The sequence below is a fragment of the mitochondrial genome of Physcomitrella patens (genome assembly GCF_059467195.1).
Source record: "Physcomitrella patens mitochondrion, complete genome".
Lineage (NCBI taxonomy): Eukaryota > Viridiplantae > Streptophyta > Bryopsida > Funariales > Funariaceae > Physcomitrium > Physcomitrium patens.
In genome coordinates this window covers 62,945-88,422 of record NC_007945.1, presented here as the reverse complement: position 1 = coordinate 88,422, position 25,478 = coordinate 62,945, and the positions used below count along the sequence as shown (strand labels likewise).

Genomic DNA, 25,478 nt, shown 5'->3' with positions numbered 1-25,478 from the left:
TTGAATCATTTTTCTTTTCACAGAGCCTACAACCGGACTTGAACCGGAGACCTTTCCCTTACCATGGGAATGCTCTACCATCTGAGCTACGCAGGCCAATAGATACTGTTTGTATTATTAAGGAAAAATACCGTAATTTAAGTTGGCTTAAAACTACCTTTCTGTTTCTTGGCTTGGCTGCTTCGCAGCCTGAGGGCCTGCGAAACCGAAAAGTAGCTTTGCGAAGCAGGACACAAGAAGAAGAAATCCGAGGGCACTGCTGCCCGCGGCATGCATTAGGGCGCCAACTCTCCACTCGAGCATAGAGCGCAGCCAAAGATTTATCTTGCCAGCGTTCTCCTAACGCGTAGTGTCCCCCATCTTTACCTTTAACAGGTTTTAGTACAAATTATTCAGTTTGGTCTTCAGATTATCTTTTTCAAAGCCAAGTTAAAGTGCGAAGCATAACGAGATCTCTCGCAGCTATTATAAAGCGTAATTCATCCAAACACTTATACTGCTTTTTTACAATATAGCACTTGTTTATTTGGAGACGATCGGAGTTGAACCGACAGCTTCATGCTTGCAAAACATGCGCTCTACCAATTGAACTACGTCCCCTACGGAGAAAAATGGATTTGAACCCATGATACAGTATTGTTGTATTTGTCAGGATGGGCGGGCCCTCTCATGCTTTCCTCTTCCGATTAGAACCACACGTGCGAGTTTACCCACAGACGACTTACGCGACCTATTAACCATGTTAACCCGCAGAAGTAATGTTTGAGTCATTGGCTACTGATGCCCTATGTATGACACTATTGTGGGAAGTTAAGTGTAAGAATTCAACCTGCGGTCTGTCTGTCAAACATTTTTATAAGCTTACGCTTACCCGCTTTGCCAGGATGAAAATCCACTTCTCATTATCCCGGGAACTGCTATATTGAATAGCGCAAGGGCAGAGCAAATAAGGCGCAGTAAATCTTTCTATCTCATTATAAGAGATATAACCCTTTCCACCGCCGGCTTCCCGCTCGGGGCGCCAACTATTCCAATCCTTAACCTATGATATTCTATATAGAAAATCTTTCGGTTCCGTCTTAGATTCTTTTTGACAAGGTCTTTGTATTAGTTCTTTGCACTATTCATCCGCATAGCATAATTTTTTTTTGCAATCTCTTTACCCTAGCATTAGCTTAGTATGTAATCCCAACCATCATTACATTGTCCCTAAAGTTTCACACCTCAGGATTACTTTTGACACGAGTAGGCTAAGGGCGTAGCCCTGTAAAATTGAATCATATTACATCGCATGCTTTTTAGTCATACTTTGATAAAAAAAAAATTTTAACTGATTCAGTTACCAGTTTAGAAAGAGAGATATATATCTCTCTTTATGAACTGATTTTATAATAATTCATTTTTGAATCAAAAAATTACCGGGAAAAACGGGATTTGAACCCGCGACTTCTGGCGTGACAGACCAGCACTCTAACCAACTAAGCTATTTTCCCAAACATAATGAATCATCGTAGATGATTCATCGGGGTCTTTCCATTCTACTGGCTACATACGTCAGTAGAAAACCGAAAGTGAAAACGAAAGTCTCGTTCAAGCGAAGCCACAAGTCTAATGGCTGCGCGGCTCTCTGCTTTGCACTGAAAGGCGCTTCTTCGCGGTTAATCAACCTGTGGCCTTACATGCTGCGTTGGGATGATTACGCAGTAATGGCCAATAAGCCCGAGGCGCTTCGGCCCCTACTCGCTATGCTAGTGGAGCCATATGGAACCAGGACACCTAAATGTCCACAGTAAAAAAAATATATATATATTTTTTCTCATGACCATCTTATAGTTCAGATTGTACCATAAACTAAGAAAACGCCATGCGTTTTCTACTTTAGTTGGCCCAACAATAAGCAAAGCAAAAAAAGCGATAATATATATTACCGCTTTTTTGCTTTGGTTTGCCACTTGTTTATGTTTTCTTTAACTGTGTTATTCTTTTTCGAAAATAATAAGCTCTCATTCGCCGTGCGAATAAAGCGGGCTTGCTTTTTTTCCCTCTTTTTTATTATCGCGGTTCTACCACTATCAATCAAATTAGTAAATTTATTCATATGCTAGATTCAATTTATAATCACGGATAATGAAAACCCTTGGGTAATAACGGACTTGAACCGCTGACTCTCTCGGTGTAAACGAGGCGCTCTACCAACTGAGCTAAGTACCCTAATGTGCTAAATAATCAATTAGAAAAGAACACATCATGATTAGTTTATTTTTTATTAAAGGTGTTCACTTTTGACCAATTGCTTGACGCTTTATTTTATAGCAACACCTAAATTTATCTTTCACAGCAACGCCACCAAAGTGGTTCCTCCAGCCTATTGGTTAAAGTAAAGTGGATAAAAAGCCGGACCCGAAAGCAGGACCGTAAGGCTTAAAGAGAAAAAGCATAGCAAAAAAATATTTCTTTTTTTTTCAAATAACAAGAAAAATATCTATTACCACTTTTTTCTCTCATTATATAGCACAAAGCATCAACAAAAGGTAGGTCTTCATGCGCTAATCTCTTTATTGATTGTATATAATTGAGTATACTATGTAATTGATATAGAATGTCTCTTTTTTTTTCATTTTGTTGGAAAGAGCGCGGGGGAAGCGAAGCATATTATTCAGAAGCTCTTTGGCGAGAGGAAAAAGTAGCCCCGGAAAGCTACCTTCATCTTTCATTCGCTGTGCGAACCCTCCCAGCCGCTTTTTTGGGCTTCCCCCATCGCAAAAAGATCTATTCTATTATTTTTAGGCATTCACTGTACGGGAACAGACAGTCATTGTTCCGCGAAATGCTTTACTAGTTTCCACCCGATAGGGCAAAAATAGTAAACTGCCAAGCAAAACAAAAAAAATCAAACGCACGAAAACAAACTAATTTGGCGGCGCCCTGCTCGACTCGTTTGACGTCCCAGCATCCTCTCAGTTAATTTCATCAGAGAGCCGGTGCGGCCTTACGGGCTCTCTTGCCGCGGGCTGCACTTTGTTGGCGTAGCCAACAAAGGCTCTGAGAGCTCAATAAAGTTAATGAATGACTTATTATGCCTACTTATCGAGGTTTATCCCATTTTGTTTGCGCTGCGATGGAAGGAATGCTAAAAGCCAAAACACGATAAAAGCAAAAAAAAATGTTTTTTGCTTTTATCGTGTTTTGGCTCAGAAATTCCCGGGTTACTCCCAATCTAAAGCGCCCTTTTTCCATTCGTATAAAAATCCAATCGTCAAAATCAATAAAAATACTATCATAGACCAAAATCCAAACAAACCAATCTTGTTAAGAGAAACTGCCCAAGGAAATGAAAAGGTGACTTCCAAATCAAATATAATAAATAAAATAGAAACGAGATAAAATCGTATATCAAAACGACTTCTGGCATCATCAAAAGGATCAAACCCGCATTCGTAAGCTGACAATTTCTCTGGATAAGCCGAATTAGAAGAAGAAGCAAATAGAAAGGAAACACCGATTAAGATCAAAGAAAGTAGCAAACTTATTACTAAATAGACACAAATAGGTGCAAATTCCATAAACCAAGAACCACTTTTTTTTTTAGGAGAATAGTTCCAATGGTAGAACAATGGTCTCCAAAACCACAGGTTAAGGGTTCGAATCCCTTTTCTCCTGATTACACCAGCCAGAATTTGGTGGAGGTAGCTATCAATCATCAAAATGATTGATTCATTTTAGAAATTGTTGCGGAGCGATAGACTTGATTTGCTGGAGCTATGTAATATATATTGTTTTTGTTAACGCTCACACATGCATAACTTGCAGCCCACACATGCATCACTTGCAGCCTCTAAGCGCCAGAAAGTTTCCAGAAAAGACTGATGCATTACTCTATCTAAGCGCGAGCCTGCGGCCAGATGCATTACGGCAATACATAGTCAATCTGGGTCATCCAGTTATCTTTGCCGGCATTAGAATGCCCTTATTGCATACGTAAAGAATATCTAATAGTACAAATACGCAGTAAAAACCTACAGAACCTACAAATAGTACATTCTACAAATAAGCGTTCCTGGCCCGATTTTGTTAATGTTTTGTTGCCTTCCTGTTTTTTACAAATCTACATGTTGTTAATGTGGGGATGGAGGGTTTTCGAGCTCCGCTCGTATGACGAAGCCTTACTAGGGGCGTAGCCAGAGGGCGGAAGAAAAAAAATTGGCTGCGCCCTGGCCGCTTTCACCCTCCACCCGGAAGCACGGAAACAAAACCCGCGGCCTGAAAATTTTTTTTTAGTTGAATCTTTTTAAACTGAATGAGTCGCTAAGAAGCTCTGTGTAAATTTTTGACAAAAGGTAGCCAGTTGACTGTTAATCTGCTCAGTAATGTTTTTTTGTTGTACGATAGCAGAAAGTATATCTGGGTCTATAGACTTCAAAAGCTCATGTTCATATTGATTAATGCTCGAAATAGGAATTTGATCTAAATAACCTTTGACAGCTGCATAAATAACCACTATTTGTTTTTCAATAGAAATTGGGCTATATTGTGGTTGTTTAAGAACCTCTGTTAGCCTAGCCCCACGATTTAATAAATACTGAGTAGCAGCATCAAGGTCTGAACCGAATTGAGCAAAAGCGGCTACTTCGCGATATTGCGCCAATTCTAGTTTTAAGCTACCACATACCTGTTTCATAGCTTTCAACTGAGCCGCAGAACCTCGAGAGTAGGGTTCGCGCCCATCTCTAGGCACTAGCACAGGCTATAGAACCCGGCTCCCTCTCAAAGAACCGCGCGCGATAGTCGCCTATCACACGGCTCCCTTCTCCTGAAACCTGTTACTTATAGACGAGAACAATCAAATCATCAATACTTTGCCCGTGTGTAGTTTTTTAGAATGTTAAGCACGCGAAGGGATTTGCTTCCTATTGAACGCCAATTCATTATCCCGTAACTGTGCTGCACCACTTCCTTCTTTAGCAGTCTTATAGCCTTTGCTCAAGTCTTATGGCGTGAGCTTGAAGAAAGGCCGCCTTGATGGCTGTTTGTAATATCTGGTCTCTGGCGCTGATCATCGTAAGCGGTCTTGTCTCCTCGGGTTTTGCCGATTTTGGGATGTTTACTTGTTTTGCGAGGTATTTCCCCGCGCGCAGTTGTTCTGCGATGTGCTCGAACCATCTCCGATTAACGCGGATAAGAAGTCGATTTCCTCCCTGGAAGATCTTCCATTCGTCAGTCATCCCCTCCTTTTTTACGAGTTTAGATTGAATGCATTGGTACGCCACTATGAGCGCATGTGGGCCAGTTATTATGTCGATGATTTTCCGATATTTCGCGTCGGCGTTAGGTTTCAGTTCCCGAATTCGATCGGCTGCAGGCAGCCCCAACTCGGGCAGGAGAAGCAGGACTTTCCTGATTCTCAGTTCTATCCATCGCCGAACCAACGAGGTTCCCCCTCGTAAGTTTTTGTGGTGGTTCCACTGGGACCGTACGAATCGCGGCCTTTCCTCATGAATAGGCCCGGATTCCCATCGGGAGTTCCCTCTAGGTATTTAACGATTTGTAGAGCCTTGGTTGACCCGTTCATCGCCGTGGAGTTCGTGTGTTTTCCGACGCAGGGTTCCCCTTTTCCTTCTCGTGTAGTAGAAGTACTCATGCTGCAGACGGCACATATCCCAAGTTCACGCAGGTAGAATCCTGGGTGTCTTCCCTCTGAGAGTAGGGCGACCATCATCGAGGTTTGTTTTCCTGAACTTCCGATAGTTAGTTTCTGACTTACCTGCTTTCGACCCAGTTATGATCGGGTAAGGCAGATTACGCGCTGAGGGATCCTACGCAGAGCTTTCCAACTCCAGCGATCCCATGTAGATCTCACCCCGCTCACACGACTTACAGATAATCCTACGTTAATAGCAGGTCGAATTCCACGATAAAAAAGTTCTGTTTCCAAAAAGATTTGTCCATCTGTAATGGAAATAACATTGGTAGGAATATAAGCAGATACATCTCCAGCTTGTGTTTCAATTACAGGTAATGCGGTCAAGCTACCTGCACCAGTCTGGTCTGACATTTTAGCGGCTCTTTCTAATAAACGAGAATGTAGATAGAAAACATCTCCTGGGAACGCCTCACGACCTGGTGGTCGACGTAATAATAATGACATTTGTCGATATGCCACTGATTGCTTCGAAAGGTCATCATAAATGATTAATGCGTGCATTCCATTATCTCGAAAATACTCTCCCATAGCGCAACCTGAATATGGTGCCAGGAATTGCAGAGGAGCAGGATCCGAAGCAGTAGCTGCTACAATAATGCAATATTCTAACGCACCCGCTTCTGAAAGAATCTTAACTAATTGTGCCACGGTTGAACGTTTCTGTCCAATCGCTACATACACACAATACAATTTTTCACTATCCGAGGTGCCCTGTGTGTTGATTTGCTTCTGGTTCAATATGGTATCAATAGCAATAGCTGTTTTTCCAGTTTGTCTGTCTCCTATTATAAGTTCTCGTTGACCACGACCTATAGGAACCAGGCTATCTACTGCTTTTAATCCTGTTTGCATCGGTTCGTGCACAGATTTACGTGCAATAATCCCGGGAGCTTTAACTTCTACACGCCTGCGTTCTGCAGCGCTTAAAGCACCTTTTCCATCAATAGGTACTCCTAAGGCATCAACCACACGACCTAACAAGCCCTTTCCTACAGGAACATCCACAATAGATCCAGTGCGCTTGACAATGTCTCCTTCTTTAATAGCAGTATCACTACCAAAGATAACAATTCCTACATTCTCATTTTCTAGATTCAAAGCCATTCCTTTCACACCGCTGGCAAATTCAACCATTTCTCCAGCTTGAATCTTGTTTAATCCATAAACACGTGCAATTCCATCTCCAACTGATACCACTCGACCGATCTCATCCACTTGCAATTTGGTGTAGTAATTGGTAATTCTTTGTTCTAATAATGTAGATAGTTCTGCTCCAGCCAACTTATTTCCAGTTAATTTGTTCATAAATTAATAAAACCTTCTACCAATAAATTAAATAATTCCACAATCTGAACCTTCAGATTGTGTCCAATTTATCATCTTAAATGATAGATTAAGACGGGAAGGGGGGGGGCATTCATTGGCCAAGCTCCTTCAAGCTAATAAAGCGTAAGAGGAAGAGAAAAGGCAAAGAGAAAGAATTTTGGGGCATTTCTATATTTTTTTTTCTTTTTTTCTTCCTTTTTTCTGTTAAGCCAATGAAGTAGCGGAGGCCCACTTTATTCTTTCGAATCCCCATCACCCGAGCGCGGCGTTTTCACAAAAGGTCAACACTCCCGCTGTTTCAAGATCGAAAAGACCGAGTTTGGTTCAAACAGGCAAAGCGGATTATTCAGCATGCCATAGAACTGAGCCGAGCATGCAATTACTACGAAATTGAATATTATCAAGATGGCTGTAAGCAAAAATTCTTTACTTTTTACTCGATTTGTCACTACGCGAACTTTGTTCCCAAGGACTAGCAAAATCAAAATAGCGAAATTCTTGAGTCATCTCAATAGGTTCAGAAACCACACGTTTCTCTGAATCATCATAACGTACTTCCACATATCCACTTAAAGGAAAGTCTTTTCGTAATGGATGACCCTCAAAACCATAATCTGTTAATATACGACGTAAATCAGGATGATTAGAAAAATAAACACCAAACATATCCCAAACTTCTCGCTCCCACCAGCCGGCTGACGGAAATATACTGACTGCCGAACAAATTGGAGTTATTTCGTCCACACTGGTTTGTACACGAATGCGTGAGTTATATTGAATACATAGAGTCAAGAATTCCATCGCAGAGCCGCAGTTTCCCTATGCACTCTCTCGATATAATAAAGTGCTCTCCGAACCGTGCGAGATAGTTACCCATCACACGGCTCTCTAACTCAAGTTCAGCTAAGGTTGTTCGTAATCGTATGGCTCTAAGCGTGGGCTTTCCCGGCCAAATAATATATTTTTTCCGTACATGGAGCCACCCCACCCGTGGCCTTGCATTATGGCAAAAACTAGCAGCATATATGGCTTCCGGAGGCGCTGCGCCCTCGTATTGCTTATCGTGGTAACTTTTGTAAGCGAATGAGTTATGCAATTCGAGTGGGCTTTCTTAGCCGCGGTGCCTAATTCGCATATGTTTTAGCCAATGAGATACGTAGTCTGTAGCTTAAGCGCGTTGCGCTATACATCGCTTTTTAGAGTTTGCCAGACGCTAATAATTGGCAGGGCAAGGTAGAATGGAGGTGTTGGCGCACAATTAGTAAAATCATCTGTGAAACGCGCGCTTGCGGATGGCCTAGACCGAGGTTTCCTACTGTTTCAATTATGGCTCTATGTATCGCAGTGTGGCCGAGGAAAGCTACATAAAAAAAAATTATTTGCTGCACGCTTCTAGCCTTTTTTGCTTCGAAACGGAATTCGAAGTGGATTACCTAGTCTCCCAGTGTTTATGGTACTTGGATCAAAGTGCCGCATATAGTAGTTTTGCACCATTCTTCAAACCTGGATTAGTGTCAATTATATCCATATATATACCCTTCATACCTACATCACATACATGCCTAATAGTAGCTACCGCGGTAATCAACAGATTGAGACCCTTTATGAGTCGAAAAAGGCTTTCTGGCTGGAACTGCTCTTTATGACAATGTTTCCAAAAAACATGCAGACGATCAGAATATGCCGAAGCAGCAAAAAAATATATATTTTTTTTAACTGCTTAGTTTCAGCCAAGCTCAATCTCGATCTCTTCATGCTGCTTGAGTACGCAAAGTACCCCCTGGCTAGCAGGGGATACGTCGATTTAGGCTCCTTCCCCTCCGTCATACAGTGCCAGCGCTTTCCTTTTGCGGGGTCCTTTTGAGTAGGCAGGTACTACGAGCCCTCTGTCCCACGCATCTCTATCTAGAAAAATGTATGGTTCACCGGTTCCACCGAATGCTCGTAATTAGATGCTCTTGGGCATCTTCGCGCAGTGCGCTTCAGGTGCTTTAGATACCCTCAAGTGCTGTGCCTTTGAAGCTTCGCCCTTTACTTCGATTTTCATGAGCATAGCCAAAAGAAAAAAATACTTTTTGGGATCTTGGTTCCTTTGTTGTCCTGGTACGATCGTCACTAAGCTCCGTCGTACGAAGAAGACGCTGTGATACTTCATTCGAGTCTTGCCTAATGCGCCCGGGCTAATATCCCACCTACACCTCACGTTCACGAATGAAAAAAAAGAAATAAATTTTTTTCCCGTTCAACTGCGTTTCGAAGACACGGTTGGGTATCGCCTATGGGTTGGCTATTCCCTGTGATCCCCTTTCACGACAGGCTATGTTCCCCATTGGAAGTTCGTTCCGTTGGGTGTCTCTAGCGGTATATCCGTCAAATAAGTCGTGCCCGTTTCGTTGCAGACTTCTACAACGTCTCATTCGTTTGGTACGAATGAGCACTTTATTCGGTTACTTCGCGGTCGCCCTTAGTAAATTATAAACTACTTCAAATCTTTGTTTTCGAGAAGGATAATCAACTCCACAAATATCAATCAAGACTTGAAAACGTGTATTGGTATGATATTTCAAAAACCATAATAATTGAAATAGGTAATCAGGATTGGTATATAATATATTTTCATGTTTTGATTTTTGAAATTGATGTATCCATTTTGGTAAAGTAGCTATCAGAGATTTGAAAAACGATTGGTTATCCACAAATCGTCTCTTTTTTTCTAGGAAGTAAACACATTAGAACATGAGTTAAAGGGCGAAGCATATTTTTTTAGTATTACAAAGGGTAAATCGTCTAAAAGCTGGGAGCTTTGCTGATCTTGGACACTTACTTTATTTATGTGATCTGGCAGAATTTACAAAGGCACAGGTTGCGCTTCTCAAGCCTTTACCTACTGCAGCCATTTAGAGAGCCACCTTTTCAATGACTTAATTAGCCGAGGACTCGCTCACGAAAGTCTCAGACCCGAAGTTAGAATCTTAGTATAGCTTACATTAAAAGGGCCGAAGGTCCTTTAACTCGCGGGGGCAGGGGATAGTGAGAAAATTATTGGCTGAATATAAAAATGCAAAATTGGGGCTGGGAGCCCCACAGTGAATACGTTGTGTAGCATTTAGTCTCTAGTGCAAATGGTAAAATGTTACAGAGTGCCCTGCTACGAATTCAACCGATTCGAGCTTGTAAACTTGGTAAACTTGATAAATCCGGAAAACATGAAGCAAAAAAAAAATATATATTTTTTATAAGCTGAAAAAACAGCCGCGGGATCCGTGAACTCTAAAGGGATTAAAGCCATCCACCAAGTTTACAAGCTCTAACCGATTCGTTATCAAGTAAGGCTCTCAACCAATAGCAGGAGATTCGCGCCATGCTACTGCTAACTCATCCTGGCTGTCATTATGTTGGGCTGGGCAGGACCGGTCGCCCGGGCATTGCCGTACTTATTAAGCTTCGAGACGCCTCTCTGACTTTATTTGGCTATAGGCCGTCATTGCTGTAGAAGCTATAAAAGCCTCAATGACTGGGGTTCTAATACCAGAAACAACTTTTGCCGCCGACGTGCCAACACCATAATATATAATGATAATTTCTCCGGAAGACTTAACGAAGTCAATTAACTTTTGCAATGTGGTAAATCATCAAATTTAACAGTAGACGACAACTGTTTGGATGATTACGCGTTTGCTATAATAAGACCAGCGGAACCAAAAAAACTATTAGATATGCCCGGTATAAAAATTCCCAGTATAATAAATCTGCGCATAAAAGTAGCTAATTGATCCCTTCTAGGCATAGACGTTTTTTGCGCCGTAGCTGGATCTGGTGTGGAATCGGCAAAATCTCAGCAGATTCATAAAGAGATAGACGACACAAAAGCAATGGAAGAGAAAAGACGGCGGCACGCCTGGGCCATAATACCCTCTTCTACTACAACTTATTTAGCTAGGGCGTAAGCTCCAATAAATTTGGTACAAACAAAGATGCCGCAGCGCAAAGCCTCTCCTTTTATCCTAATCTGTTTGTCAAAATCTCTTGTGAACTATGGGTAGATAAACTTCGGCGAAGTCTCATAGGTCAAGAATTCCGGACAGAAACTTCGTTTGATCCGGAATTCTTGACCTATGAGACTCCTGGAATACCCGCTGTAATTGCTAGAGCAATCCCGGCAAGGATACTTGTCCAAATCCTCTAGAATTTTTTTTTTTCCAATCTTCACAAGGTGCAATGATGGGTTTGAAAAGTGGCGCAATTGAAAGCACACCACTAATTAATGAAGGAATAATAGGTAAAACCCGGATACGGGGATTTGGTAATAAGACGGTTAATAAATTGATGGCTTTTCATTTCACAACATAAATTGAATTCTTAAAAATGTGGGAAAGCTTGCGAGGACTTAAGTCCTCGCAAACATTAGAATTTTGGATTAATCTAGCTTCTAATTCGCCGAGAATGGGCGTAATAGCAAAATAGAAGAAAAAACCAACTGAAGCAATTTGTCCAATAGTAACATATGGTGCTTCCACAGGTTGACATCCAATCCAGCCTAAAAGTAAGCAATCTGCCAAAAGCAACCAAAATAATTTTTGGTGAATCGGTCGAAAACTTGAACTACGTACATACGATGTGTTAATGAACGGTAAAGCAAATAATGACACAAAAACTAGTCCTATGGCAGCTACACCCCCTAATTTGTTAGGTATACTTCGAAGAATCGCATAAACTGGTAAGAAATACCATTCTGGCACTATATGAGCCGGAGTTGACATAGGATTCGCGGGTATGTAGTTGTCGGGATGCCCCAGAACATTAGGTGCATAAAAAATAAAAATAGAAAAAAAAATGGCAAAAGCTACCCAACATACTAAATCTTTTACGTACATATAGGGATAAAAAGCTATTTTATCCACAGAAGAATTGATACCCAATGGATTATTAGAGCCATATTGATGCAATGCAGCAAGATGAATAATAACCGCGGCAGATATTATAAAAGGAAGTAAGTAATGAAGGCTAAAAAAACGATTTAAGGTAGCATTATCTACCGAGAAACCACCCCAAAGCCAAGTTACTATAGTGTCTCCTACCACAGGTATTGCACTAGCCAAGCTTGTAATGACTGTAGCTCCCCAAAAACTCATTTGCCTAAATTCCCCCAAACCATGTCTTTTCTACATCCTTTTTAGACTTTCTAGATGAATGATGTCAGGCTCCACCGGTTTTTTTCATTTCAGCATTTCACTCAAAATATCGAGCAGCGATTTCAATTATTTTTTACTAGAATTAGCCCTGCTATGAAATTTTTTCTGCAGTATTTTGGTAAAACTATTTGTATGAATAAGGCCCGCGCGCTCTTTGGCCTCATCATTCATAAGCCAATAGGCTAGTGCTCCAAGAGTCGAATAGTCCAGAATTTTCTTAGAAACTATCTTAACTGCCCCAAAAGAAAGAAAACAGGAACCAATTCAAACTAGCCGAGGTTTTGATTTGAAATCTTAGATACTGGCGGGCCTTCGGCCTTACTATTATTCGTCAAATTGGGTGTTACTTAAATATCCCCGGAGCAAGAACTTAAAGTAAACCCTATTAAAAGAAAATATCCCGGGTCTGTTATGGCAAAAGGTTAAAAAGCTGCTTAAGTAAAGCTTATAAATAAAACCTTAATATACGGCTTAAATAGACCATAAGACTCCAATAGGCTGGAGGCCCTTTATTTATTCATTCATTAGAGTGAAATAGACATGATTTTTTAGAAAGAAATGGGACTATATATTTACCTAGCCGAAGATCACTGATAGACTAGGCACCCCACGTGTAGTCTCTGAGGAAATCTCTATGCTATTTTTTCCAAGGCCGAAGACGCCTATTCTCGTGTAGCAAGAGTTTTCCTGCGGATTGTCTATGATGCCATGCTAAGGATTTTTACTTAGAATTTAAACCCACGCAAGACAGACAGCAACGCTAAATTTATAGGGATCGCCACCAAAAATCGTCCATTTCGCGCCTTACATGGGAAAAAAGTACCTTAGTAATAAAGAGTTTCCCGCATTTAGTGGGGTTTTTTTATCCTTCTATTAGTAGAAGGAGGGGCCAAATTGACCCCACGGTAGTACGTATCCTATAAAAGCTGTTATAATCATTAAAAGTAAAATGACAACTCCAAGACACCAAACTAATTCCCTAGGACTCGAATAACTTCCATAATATAGACCACGAAAAATATGAAGATAAACCACAATAAAAAACATACTTGCCCCATTAGCATGCATATAACGAAGCAACCAGCCGCCTTTCACATCTCTCATGATGTGTTCTACGCTTAAGAAAGCTAAATCCACATGAGGCGTATAATGCATAGCTAAAAAAACGCCTGTAATTATCTGAATGAACAAGCAAAGACCAGCCAACGAACCAAAACTCCACCAATAACTTATATTGCTCGGGGTTGGATAATCTATCAAATGATTGTTAAATGTAGAAAATATAGGTTGTTTAAGAATCGATAGTCGTCTTGCCATATTAATGTTTCGTGCTTTCTCGTTTTCGCGGATCATGGAAACTTTGTGTTCTTCATGATTAACGCAATCCATCATGGGCAGGATTTACCCATCATTACAAGGCCTTAGATAAAAAAAAAATATATATATATATATATATATATTTTATTCGTTTTAGAACGCTCAAAGCCTGCATTTACGGAGTTAATAGAACGAATAAAATATATTATTTTCTATTTCTTCTAATCAATTCATTTGGTTTTCGAGCTGCTATTTAACGGAGTTTTTTTTCATTAAAAATATATATTTTTTAGTTGCACTGCAGTGAAATTGTTCCATGAATTAAGGGAGCCAGTCAAAGGCTACTAGAACACCAGATACAAAAACTACCCAAGCTAATGATAAAGGTAAGAATACTTTCCAACCAAGCCTCATTAATTGGTCATAACGATATCGTGGAAATGCCGCACGGACCCATATATATACAAACAGAAAGAAAAGAACCTTGATACTAAACCAAATAGAACCCGGAATCACATGGAAAATAGGAATATCTAGGATGGGCAGCCAACCTCCTAGAAAGAGCAATGTACATAGACTAGGAGAGTAAGGGTGCAGCTTCGTGGCCCCTGGGGGCCTGAGAATAATAGAGATTCACACCCTTCTCAAAGAACCGTACGTGACACTCTCGCGTCATACGGCTCCGTTCTGGAAATCTGGAGTCTCATCCCCTCTAACCAGAGCTACGCCTAGGTTTCCGAATCACGAAGGCCTGGCATGGATGTTTGAGTGTGGATGATCGGCACAGAGCGGAAAAAGTTTATTTTCCGTCAGGTTTTAAGCTGCTTGGTTTAGACTGGATTCGCTACGCGAGTAGTAGTCTATTGTCCGCATATGGGTGCTGCGCTTTGCGCCCTAGTGACTTAGGCTCGCGTAGCCCGACTTTCAGACTAATGTCTACCACCGCCGCTGAGTTCTATCTCCCAGAACCAGAATGAGTATCCCTGTTCAATGGGTTTACATTCATCCCCGGATATGGGGTACCGTTTCCTTCCCCCGCCACCCTTGTAGCTGTCACCTGTAATTCGCGCAAGTGTGTCTGCACCCCCTGGATGAGACGAGAAGTTTTTTCTCGCAGCAACCCTCCCCGGTTCCAGACCTAGGAGCGCACTTTCCCGTATGAGCATTCGGTACACGTATAGGTCTGGGGAAAAGTTACGAGGTACCCACTTAGGGTATCTCCCTAGTCTTAGATAGGTCATCCGATGGGTTCGCGTTTCGTTGTTGTGCTGACACACCAGGCTACCCTTCTCCGAAAGCTTCGCGGGCCTACTAGTCTTCAGATCGCTCAGAAGGGTTTACTGCACAAGGCCCTTAAAAGGACACTGGCTCCTGCAGAGGGCCGCAGCCCAACGAATGTCAGATGCAAAGCTCCACACCTCATTAAGATCATATTAGCATATTCCCCTAAAAAAAAAAGAGCAAAACCCATCGAAGAATATTCTACATTATAGCCCGCGACTAATTCAGCTTCTGCTTCTGGTAAATCAAAAGGAGCTCGATTAGTTTCTGCTAAACAAGAAATAAAGAACATAATAAATACAGGAAACAAGGGAATGCCAAACCATATCTGCTTTTGCGCGATTACAATCTCACTAAAATTACAAGAGCCTACACAAATTAGTACAGTAATAATAATAAGACCGATAGAAACTTCATAAGAAACCATTTGAGCTGCAGATCGTAATGCTCCTAAAAAAGCATATTTAGAATTACTGGACCAGCCCGCTGTAATAATACCATAAACGCCTAGAGAAGATATAGCAAATAGATAAAGTATACCTACATTTAAATCTGACAATACCATACCATAATCAAAAGTAGGGGTCGGAGATTTCCCCGCCCTCCGAACCATACGTGACAGTTTCCCGTCATAAAGCTCTCCGCCACTGATTTACTAAAGCATGTCAACAAAAATATATATATATATTGACGCGCTTCACGAGGTACTTATTGAATGAGATCGTAGCAGCATTTGAATGTCTGCTATGACCAACCCGTCTTCTCAGAAGAGTTGAAGCGTCGCCGCCTTCACCACATCTGTGGCAAGGAAAGGGCTGCACCCTCTACCATCGAATCATGACTGCCGCCCTTCAGTGCGTACCTAGCTTGGTCGATTTCCCTATCCACTTACTACAGCGGCTCCGCCGACCCTCTCGCTAGAGAGTAGGTCGATCCCGTGATTGCGTCTTCGACTTTTTTCACCTGTTTGTTGAGGTAAGATGTCCGCATAGTATTATTCCCTTACTGAGAATGCCCCCGAAAAAAAAAATCTTTTTTTCCGTCTTCGGCCTCCGTTATACCTACCAAAAGAACCGATTACGGGACCAAGTCCTTACCCGCTGGCTTGGTGAATGCTGTCGTTCAGCAGCTACGTAATTCGGATTCGTCAGCCTCATCAACCCCAACAGTATCTCCCGAGTCATCCTTTGAAGGGTCTCCTGTGACTTGGTTTCCCAGATGCTTTTCCACGCGCATTGCGGCAACGCTACCTCTGGGTGATTTACTCCATTGACGCAGACTGGAGATCGGGCACCAGGATATGCCCCATAGCGACGAAAGCACCTTGCACGGCGCGCGGTATAACAGCCCAAGCAACCAAACTTAACATAAATGTAATTACTGGAGCCATTATAAAAATAAATAAATTAGCACTACTTGGTAAAATAGGTTCTTTTATCATTAATTTCAAACCATCTGCTAAAGGTTGTAACAATCCAAACAATCCCACTACATTAGGACCCTTTCTACGTTGCATAGAAGCCATTACTTTACGTTCAGCTAGAACTAAGAAGGCTACTCCTAGTAAAAGGGGTATTATTATTCCAAGTATTTTCGCTAAAATACCAATGATATACAGTCTCATTTTGTTGGCTTTTTTTTCTATCTCATTTCATACAAAAAGCTACAAAAAAAATATATATATATATATTTTTTTTTTACAATAGCTTTGGAAAAACATGGGTTGTGGACCGCAGGCTAACGGGATAAGGCGGATGATTGAAAGTTAAACCGCTTAAAGTAGCCTGAATGAATGATAGCCCCCAAATAAAGTTGTGAAATGTCATAAGAATTATGGACATGACACCTTAATTGGCTATGGCCAGAAAACAGACACCTACCCGCGGAGCTATATATATCTTTTTTTTGCCGCGGGTTTACGGCTCCTTGCCCTTAGGCATTGACAAAACACTCGCGCGAGAAGAATGTATTAATTTCTATTTTTCTTAGTCTAATCGGAGAACCGACTAAAAAGCCTTTGAAAAGCTTTGATTCAATTCGGGGCTGATCCAACAAGCTCGTAAAATGAACTAGGCCGCGGAGCATAGTATATTTTTCTACTGATTAGCGAAACAAAGAAAAAATATATATATATATATATTTTCTTTTTTTGTTTGCAAAACCAACCAAGTGCTATGCACCTTTCCAAAATACATACATATAAGCATTTCCTATAATTAATGAAGTAGTTTTGTTGTTTAGTGCATCTAGCCCATCTATTTTAATATGTATGTAAACTTTGTTTTACGAACGAGGCGGTCGAGACCAAACAAACGAAAAAGGAGGGGGGGGGGCGCGCGGGTTCTCACATAAGCCGCGCACCCCCGCATAATGGACGAAGAAGACCGCGGAGCTATATTTATTATTCGGTTCCCACAAAAATGTTACTGGTCTACCATCAGCACGAGGCCTCTCCAAAGCGCTGCGTAAGCAACACCCTAAGCAAACCGGCCTAGGGCAAGCACGCGCGTGCCGCGCGGCGTTGGTCAACCACCTTCTTCGCTTTTCTTATGCAAATCTAACGGTTGCTCTTAAGCAGCTACGGTTTTACCCATTCGACTGCTGTTGGAAAAAAGGCAGGTTGCATATTACGTGATAGGGCATAGCAAACATATTCTTTTTTCAGCGGCAAGGTCGGGACGCCTTTTATGCCCTCTGAATTGACATCATAATGCCCTTATAGACCTCAAGCTTCCTCTTAGAGTAATAATTAAGTTATTGATCACTTTTGAGTCTATCAAAATATTTGCCTCGTGACATCAACGGTATACGGATACCTTCCTTCCAAAAGTACTAGGATCCATATTAGAATCGCTAGAATTAATCACGAATACCACCATCATTACAAGCTCAGTTCTTAAAAAAAAAAGCAAACTAAATTAAGTTCTATCTTTAAATAAAGTATGATTAGGTTGGTAAAAAAACTGTTTCAGAGTTTTTCTCCTTTTTTTAATTACCTCCCCACCAATAAATAGATACAAATAGGAATAACCAAACCACGTCAACAAAATGCCGGTACCAAGCAGCTGCTTCAAAGCCAAAGTGATGCGTTTGGGTAAAATGCCCTAGATATTGACGAATAGCGCATATTATTAGGAAAATGGTACCTATAATGACATGAAAACCATGAAACCCAGTGGCTAAGAAAAAGGTAGAACCATAAATACCATCGGAAATCGTGAAGGGTGCTTCTACATATTCCATTCCTTGAAACCCGGTGAAGACTAGAGCTAGCAAAATGGTAGAGTCAAAAGTTACTTCATAGAGCCGTACAACTTGGTCGCCGTTTACTCGTCTGACATAATAAAGTGCTCTCCGAACCGTGCGAGATAGTTACCTATCACACGGCTCACCAACCTGATTTTTTCGTCTGTTTGGCACATAGTCCTTTATAAAGGCTTAGGCTTAATTCTATTCAGACATGAAGTCAGATTTCCCGTGTCAATCAGGTAACGTCCATAAATGAAAATCATTTCTGTACAGTGATTTAGACTCCTTCTCGCTTTGCCCTTAAACGAATAAGATCGAGTCAAGTGCTTTACTGTTGTCAGCTCTCTTTCGAGTAGGCGGATACTACGAGTCCTCCGTCCCAGATAGCCGGATCATGGCTATCTAGTTCACCGGTACTACCAAGGTACTCTTATACTTACATGAAAACACATAAGATTTCCAACTAATAGCGCTAGTTCGAACAGAAAAGCAGCCGTGCTTCCAGTGTTTTTGTTTCATATTGAAATTGGGACCTCCTCCTGCTCTGCCACAGGCAGGCTACCATTCTGCCATGGAGGAGATAGCGCTGTAATATTATTGATTGATCAATAACCTGACCGAACACGCTTGAGTTAGTGTCTCATAAACACCTCACATTCATGAATGACCCATTCGGCTATATTTCCAAGACACGGTCGGAAAAGTTCTCTAGGGTTGGTCAACCCTGTCCTTTCCTTTTGCAACATGCTATTGTCCCGCTTGGTTTAAATGGTAAGTTGCATCCGTCTCATTGCGAGCATCAGCAATGGTATGATTACGAGAGGTAATCAAAAAGTTTCCTTGGTAATCTAACGGTCGCCTGGTAGCTACTAAAGCATAAACAGCTTGTTTTTTGAATCCAGCTAATATAGCATGATGAGCCCAAGTCACGGCAGCTCCAGATGAAAGTAGAATAAGGGTATTTAGAAAAGGAATTCCCCAAGGATTTAACACATCAATTCCTTTAGGGGGCCAAATAGCTCCAATTTCTACCGTAGGTGCCAAAGAAGAATGAAAAAAAGCCCAAAAGAAAGCTAAAAAAAACATGACTTCAGACACGATGAACAAAATCATACCATAGCGAAGTCCTAATTGGACCACAAATGTATGATGTCCTTCGTAAGTGGATTCACGTATAACATCGCGCCACCATACAAACATAGTATATAGGATCATTCCCAAGCCTAAGCTAAGAAGTGTTCCACCTCCCGTAAAAGAGTGCATGTACATAACACCACCAATGGTGCTTGCCAAAGCTCCCAATGAACCCAAAAGAGGCCATGGACTTGGATCTACTAAATGATAAGGATGCTTTTGAGAGACACTCATAATTCGTCCTGTGTTTGCTTTTTAGTCTAATTTATTTGATACCCAAGAAACATAATCATCCAAAGAAACAGCTTCTACAACAATGGATAGGGGTCAGGAAAAGCCCCTGCCCTCCGAACAGTATGGGAGCCTTTCAGCTCGTACTGCTCACCTTCCTAGATCTTAACCTTGGACCTTAGGTAACCTTCTCCACAATAGTTAGAGTTCTCAGTATCTTCATCTGCGCCGCAGCCCACAAGTCACTGTTGGCGGCGTCGTGGTATTTGTTGTCCACACAGCAGTTTCATACCTACACTGGTCATAGGTAACATTTCCCGAGCGAATTTTAGCTCTCACGTCTCTCACCTCTATGCATATCTCCCCGATTAGATCTACAAATAGTACACAATCGAAATAACCCCGAGCGGGTCGGTCAACTTTGGCGCCCCAGCTCGCATCTACAATCTTACACGGGAGCGCTAATTGCTCAGACTTAAAAACGTTTATGGCCTTGGGCCCTTAGCGGGCCCGGGCCCGCGTGTAATTGGTTGGCCTCCTCTGTGGGGCCGAAATGCGCGCGGGCGACCAAATAAAATAGGCAAAAAATATGACCTCCAGCATTAGCCGGAGGTTTTTTTACACGATGCTGCTGCCCTCGTTCCGATCTCGCGTGGCTTGGGTATTTCCGGTGGTTTGAAAAATAACTAACTTTTGCTCGGCTTATTTACTAAATGGGCTGGGTTTTTTTTATTCAGAGTATTCCTTCCAGATCTCGGTGTCATTTTTTTGTGCTTTCTTTAAATAGCCTCGTACCAGACAAAGGATCGCTCAATATCCGGGTGAATCCGTAGTATCTGCCGTGTTTGCTTTTTTTTGTAGATCTTTACCTATATGGTGTCAAGAGACGAACAAGATCTGTCCAGTTTAACTTGAGCGTAAACTAGCGTATAGACTTGTTGAGAGCTTCTGTTGTCTTAGTAAAGGAAAAGTATGATCTTGGATTGGCCCCCTTCGCATGACCTGAACAGGCCTGTAATACTATGAGGCCTCTGAACTCCCTCACGACACTGTCATGGGGATGCTTAGCCCCGACTTCCATAGGTCCGAATTAGGTTTTACCTCCTAGTGAGAATTTAGGTCCTTGCGCGGGCGTCTGATCTCTCGGACTTGCTCTTTATGGAGTGCCCTGTGGTTCCTCGAGTGCCGCAGAAGCTAATGCCATCAACTGCGGGTTTGACACTATTGGTCTACTAACCACTCGCTCGCCGCTATATCCTGCTTGGGACGTTCGGTCCAGCTTAAGACGGGCTCCGCGTTTCAAGCTCGTTATCCTAACCATATCCTCTGCTTTACCGGGGAGCCCTAATGGGGGCAGGCCCATCGATCCCCGGCTTTTCCCTACTGCTCTAGCCATGATATTGCTATGATAGCTTTTTTGGGTAGCTCGCACCCAGGTTTGCCCTGTTCGAGAAAGTGCGACTGAGCCAGAGTGGGCTCAGCAGTCGGCCTATTTATTCGGGCGCACGCATAAACGCATGATTAGTTCCACAAAGTTCACTGCACTGACCATAGTAAACTCCTTCTCGTTTAATAAAAATGGAAGTCTGATTTAAACGACCAGGTACAGCATCACATTTTACACCTAAGGAGGGTACGGCCCAGCTATGAAGTACATCAGCAGATGTTATAATCATACGTAGATGAGTTTTTGCTGGTACCACTACTCGATTGTCTACTTCTAATAAGCGTAATTGACCCAATTCTAAGTCATCTTCTGGAATCATATAACTATCAAAAGTTAGTGACTGTTCATCAGAACTGTTATAGTCTGAATACTCATAAGGTTGGGTCGACGGCCAGTCCTTGGTCCCAAGGGCCCATACGCCTCCCACCAAACTGTACTTGCAAGTTTCCCCGCAGACAGCTCTCCACGCCCATTAAAACTCGGAGAGTAGAATGTCTAGTTCTTTCCCACCCGGGGATAAAACGTAATATACTCTCTACAGTGGATCTTCAGGTGGCGTTATCAGGGCGCAGCCTTCTTGTTTTATTAAGCTATGATCTTAGTGAAACCTTTCAAGGTCAAAACTTTGGCCTTTTTGTTGATATGTCTGTAATCATGTGCTTCCGCAATTTCAGTAGTTTTACAAGCAAAACACAGATCATATAGAAAAAAAGTATGGGACCTTACTGCATAGTTAACCACATAAAACGAATCCAAATCCTTTGTTCAATAAGTGCAACGTTCGGGGGTGATAGCCCAAGTTGTAGGAATAACCCAGTGAACCCATGGTTTATTTATTAATCCCGGGGCCTTATGTCCTTGCTCATTGTTTTCTAGCAATAGGCTTTCCGTTTACTTCTTGTTCCGCAGCACCTATTGATGTTCCAAAAAACTTACCGCTTGCTTGGAACTGAAAGGATCTGTCCTTCATTTTCTCGATGATGATAAGACGGGTCACGCCCTGAATCGTCGAGAGCGGACTCGCCGACTCCTGGAGTAATGTTCCCAAATTTTCATTTGATCTTGCGATATGCAGTTTTGTAACTCTTTATTAGGTTAAATAGACTAAAATATTAACATTTCCACCGTAAGTAAATCCTCTGTGACCCTTGAGTTTTCGCCGAAATTGCCCGACGTCCCTTGCGAGCGGCCGAGACTCCGGTACAGTATAAGCGCTGGTCCCCTTCGGTAAAGTTCTTGTTCTTGATGTTACCTACTGGAGGACCTCCGTCCCCAAAGAAGAAGAGCAAGCCTCAGAGAGGCTCGTTCTTCTTCTTCCGGCAGTTTTGTCACTACCGTGGTTGTTGCCAACGTTAGGGGATCCCCTATTCCAAAAAATGACGGGGCCGGGCCTGTTAGATTCGAAGTCGTATGCCACTGGCTGTGGTGCTGATAGATTCAATACTTCAGCGCTGTTATTGGACATTGCAGGCTGAGCAGTCTATTTCTCGTATATTGCCTACACCGAGAAGAGGAATGTGTACCTCCAGCGACTTAAAGAATGGAACCATAGGCCTATTAGCTGGGGGAGCCTTTTCAGTCTATAGGTTTAACCTCAACTCCCCGTTTCTGGCATGCTCTAGTCCCTTGAGTCTTTCAACGTCAAACAAAGAATGATTTTGGCTCATCTTTCTTTTGGTAAGCCAGAAGCTTCGCAGACCATAGAACCAGTCCGGTGCATTTCGTTGCACTTCCATCATTCTCGTGAAAGGGCGCACTCCAATACCGTTGATGTCCAATAGCTTTGATAGTAATTGTTGGATCTACTACCTCGTCCATTGAATATAATAAAGCAAAAGATGGTATAGCAATAAACATCAGAATAATACTAGGAAAAATGGTCCAAATAATCTCTATAGTAGTTCCATGAACAACCCTTTCCGGAATTGGATTTCTTTTATAATGAAAATGCCATAAAGCGCGAACCAACATCCATAATACAAAGATCAAAATAATTATTAGGAAGAAAAAAATATCATGATGTAAGATAGGGGTCAGCACTCGGTGTCTGCCCTCAGAACCATACGTGACAGTTTTCCGTCATAAAGCTCGCTACCTCAAACCTCGGCCTGAGGAGGGGCGAAGAAGCATGCTTTGCGCCCTTCTCCAAAACAAAATATGAAACGTAACGGCGCTACGCGCACCTTTCTTTGTTCGCAAAGCGAACAAAGTGGGCATGTGTTAAACAGTCAAGTCAGTCAGCTGGGAAGCTTGCACAGAAGCAAGCAAAAAAAGAATATATATATATATTCTTTTTTCTCACTTGATTCCACAAACTATTGCGCAGTGGCATCATCGAGGCTATAAACTGATTGCTTCGTAACACGTAGCTAAGATGATGATATCGTCGAGCGCGTAACAGTCCATTGTATGCTTCATCCTTGCATTTACAGGCTTTCACTCGCTCTTTAACTGAGATAGGGACACGGGAAAATAGATATATTTTTTTTTTTGCAAAGCCCCTTCCTTATGTACCTCAGAGAGGATACGAAACGGTCTTAGGTTGATCCCCTTAATAGCTAAAAGTATGCATTCTTACTACGGGATCTCTGAATTCTCCCCGTACAGGGAGTTAGTTCCCCAGCTTCCACCATCACGGATTTTAAAGGGTTAGATCCTTGCGTGAATGCCTGATTTCTCGGGCTATTCCTGTATAGAGTGCCACGTGGGGACTCAAGTCCCGTGTTCGCAATTGATATCGAGCGCGAGTTCGGCCGTTTTGCAGGCTTACTATCCACGCGTATGCCTTGATATTCTGCTTCAGACATACGGCCCGGAATTGGATGGACTAGATTCACGTATCAAGTTTGTTACCCTGATCTTTCCTTATGCTTTGTCGAAGCATCCTAGTGAGGGCAGTCTCAATGTTCTGCGAGTTTCACATGATGCTTTCGGGGCAATCTTATTGCTAAGGATGCCCCACCTGTGTAGCTCACATCCTGGCGATAGCCAGCTTGAGCGGATGTGGCAGAGTTGGAGCAGAGCTCTGCAACCGTGATGATATATCTAGGCGCACTCAATTATTCCTTGCATCATAGGTGTTGCTGCGTCTTGAAATCCTAATTGCCAAGGTTCCGCAGCGTCACAATAAGCAATTGGAAATAGCCATGTATTTTTCAAACTCATTTGGTATATTCTTGTTTTTTTTCAGAACTACTTCAGCCCTTCAACAGGCCCCACAAAGGGCCAACCAACAAAAAAATATATTTTTTTGTTAGACGCCCATTAGGATAGGCAAATCCGCGGGAATAATCCCATAAGAACCCAGAAAATAAAAAGATCTAAGATTAAACCCACCCCGTAGGTAATAGTTTCGCATCATACAACTCTACGTTCAAATTAATAGGACTTAAATCCTAAGAAAGATATACTTGCTAAACTCGATAAATAAAAGAGCCTAAGTTCCCAATGGCTCTTCAAGAAACAAAAATATCTTCATATCTTATAAAAACGAAGGAGTTTGCGTTTGGGACAGGGTACTTAATAGATAATTTAGGTGGTAATTTTTTTTTAGGTGCCTGTTGAAGGTCTGCCTATGATACTTGTGGCGTTTTTCCCACGGTCACTTGTCCCGCATACTGATCTCGAATCTTGTCGCGCAAAGACCCTTAGCTTGCAGCTTGTTGTATTTAGCTTCTACTACAGGCTGAACAGCATCATCTAGACGTGGCTGTTCATTCTTCATCAGTACTTCTTTTTTTACTACCCAACCAACAAGCATTAATTTCTTTCATTTAACGCTCTTCGGCCTCTTTTAAAAGCTGATCCGTGTTTTTAGCTTTATCATTACGTACCTGATAATCGAACTTTAGCTTTTCCAATTTTAGGTCTTTTTCTCACAATTCTAATGCATTCGCTTTATTTAAATTGTGTACGTACAACCGAGTACCCCGCCGCAGTAAAAGCGCCTATGGCATTACCAGCTATCTTAACAGCCTTTACAGGTTTTCGTTTCGCCAAAATGACAGAGAATTCTGAAAACTTTGTGTGGTTGTTTTATGTAATTTTATTTAAACAACCTTTAAAATAGAAAATATTTTAAACTTTAAACCTAAGATTCCGCGCTAAATAAAGATAATAAGATTAGTTTTATTTTTTCATCTATGCGTAACACTTTCCTAAGCTCTAAACGTTGAGGGTACTGAAATCCCAGATTATTACCTATTAAGTTTACTTTTATTCGTAGGGCTTTTATAGTCTACCTTACCCTCATAAAAAGCCAAAGTATTACCATCATGAGAATAAACTATTTATTATAGACGGTGGGGTCTGAGTTCCATCGCAAGGCCGCTTGATAGGATTGAGGATAGAAGGCGTAAACCGAAGCAAATGCGTTTTACGGGTGGCCAATAGACCGCGCCAACAACTCCCTTTATATTCTATTATATAAAGTGTCGGCTACGTTCTGAAGGTCTAAGATTCTAGTCGTCTATTGGAGTGTACTCACGACTTACAAGGCTTTTTCATATTTTCCTTTGTAGTTTGCCAATTCCTTGAATTCATTCATTAGTAACCCACGCTTTTCCATTCAGACTCAAGGATTCCCTAACAGCATTGTTGT

The 25,478-nt window shown here is 41.8% G+C and overlaps 7 protein-coding genes and 5 non-coding genes across 12 annotated transcripts; 1 reads left to right on the top strand and 11 right to left on the bottom strand.

Moving 5' to 3' along the window:
- Positions 1–23: 23 nt before the first annotated feature.
- PhpafMt24 lies at positions 24–96 on the bottom strand. The gene has a single exon. It is a non-coding gene; the product is annotated as a tRNA-Thr (tRNA).
- A 431-nt stretch (positions 97–527) lies between these two features.
- Positions 528–600, bottom strand: PhpafMt23. The gene has a single exon. It is a non-coding gene; the product is annotated as a tRNA-Ala (tRNA).
- Positions 601–1,419: 819 nt separating this feature from the next.
- On the bottom strand, positions 1,420–1,493 carry PhpafMt22. The gene has a single exon. It is a non-coding gene; the product is annotated as a tRNA-Asp (tRNA).
- Positions 1,494–2,138: 645 nt separating this feature from the next.
- PhpafMt21 lies at positions 2,139–2,211 on the bottom strand. Its single transcript has one exon. It is a non-coding gene; the product is annotated as a tRNA-Val (tRNA).
- A 995-nt stretch (positions 2,212–3,206) lies between these two features.
- Positions 3,207–3,563, bottom strand: nad3 (NADH dehydrogenase subunit 3). Its single transcript has one exon. It carries the CDS (start codon positions 3,561–3,563, stop codon positions 3,207–3,209), a length of 357 nt encoding a protein of 118 aa, YP_539030.1.
- A 24-nt stretch (positions 3,564–3,587) lies between these two features.
- Positions 3,588–3,660, top strand: PhpafMt20. The gene has a single exon. It is a non-coding gene; the product is annotated as a tRNA-Trp (tRNA).
- Positions 3,661–4,288: 628 nt separating this feature from the next.
- atp1 (ATP synthase F1 subunit alpha) lies at positions 4,289–7,006 on the bottom strand. Its single transcript has 2 exons — positions 5,864–7,006; positions 4,289–4,702 (listed from the first exon to the last, which is right to left on the bottom strand). The coding sequence occupies exons 1-2, from the start codon at positions 7,004–7,006 to the stop codon at positions 4,289–4,291; spliced, it is 1,557 nt and encodes a 518-aa protein (YP_539029.1).
- A 447-nt stretch (positions 7,007–7,453) lies between these two features.
- Positions 7,454–9,723, bottom strand: nad9 (NADH dehydrogenase subunit 9). The gene is made up of 2 exons: positions 9,492–9,723; positions 7,454–7,809 (listed from the first exon to the last, which is right to left on the bottom strand). The coding sequence occupies exons 1-2, from the start codon at positions 9,721–9,723 to the stop codon at positions 7,454–7,456; spliced, it is 588 nt and encodes a 195-aa protein (YP_539028.1).
- Positions 9,724–11,361: 1,638 nt separating this feature from the next.
- On the bottom strand, positions 11,362–13,536 carry cob (cytochrome b). The gene is made up of 2 exons: positions 13,117–13,536; positions 11,362–12,162 (listed from the first exon to the last, which is right to left on the bottom strand). Exons 1-2 carry the CDS (start codon positions 13,534–13,536, stop codon positions 11,362–11,364), a joined length of 1,221 nt encoding a protein of 406 aa, YP_539027.1.
- A 321-nt stretch (positions 13,537–13,857) lies between these two features.
- Positions 13,858–16,441, bottom strand: nad1 (NADH dehydrogenase subunit 1). Its single transcript has 3 exons — positions 16,155–16,441; positions 14,955–15,395; positions 13,858–14,116 (listed from the first exon to the last, which is right to left on the bottom strand). The coding sequence occupies exons 1-3, from the start codon at positions 16,439–16,441 to the stop codon at positions 13,858–13,860; spliced, it is 987 nt and encodes a 328-aa protein (YP_539026.1).
- Positions 16,442–17,805: 1,364 nt separating this feature from the next.
- On the bottom strand, positions 17,806–19,434 carry cox3 (cytochrome oxidase subunit 3). The gene is made up of 2 exons: positions 18,929–19,434; positions 17,806–18,097 (listed from the first exon to the last, which is right to left on the bottom strand). Exons 1-2 carry the CDS (start codon positions 19,432–19,434, stop codon positions 17,806–17,808), a joined length of 798 nt encoding a protein of 265 aa, YP_539025.1.
- A 1,490-nt stretch (positions 19,435–20,924) lies between these two features.
- Positions 20,925–24,043, bottom strand: cox2 (cytochrome oxidase subunit 2). Its single transcript has 3 exons — positions 23,934–24,043; positions 22,636–22,904; positions 20,925–21,256 (listed from the first exon to the last, which is right to left on the bottom strand). Exons 1-3 carry the CDS (start codon positions 24,041–24,043, stop codon positions 20,925–20,927), a joined length of 711 nt encoding a protein of 236 aa, YP_539024.1.
- Positions 24,044–25,478: the final 1,435 nt, after the last annotated feature.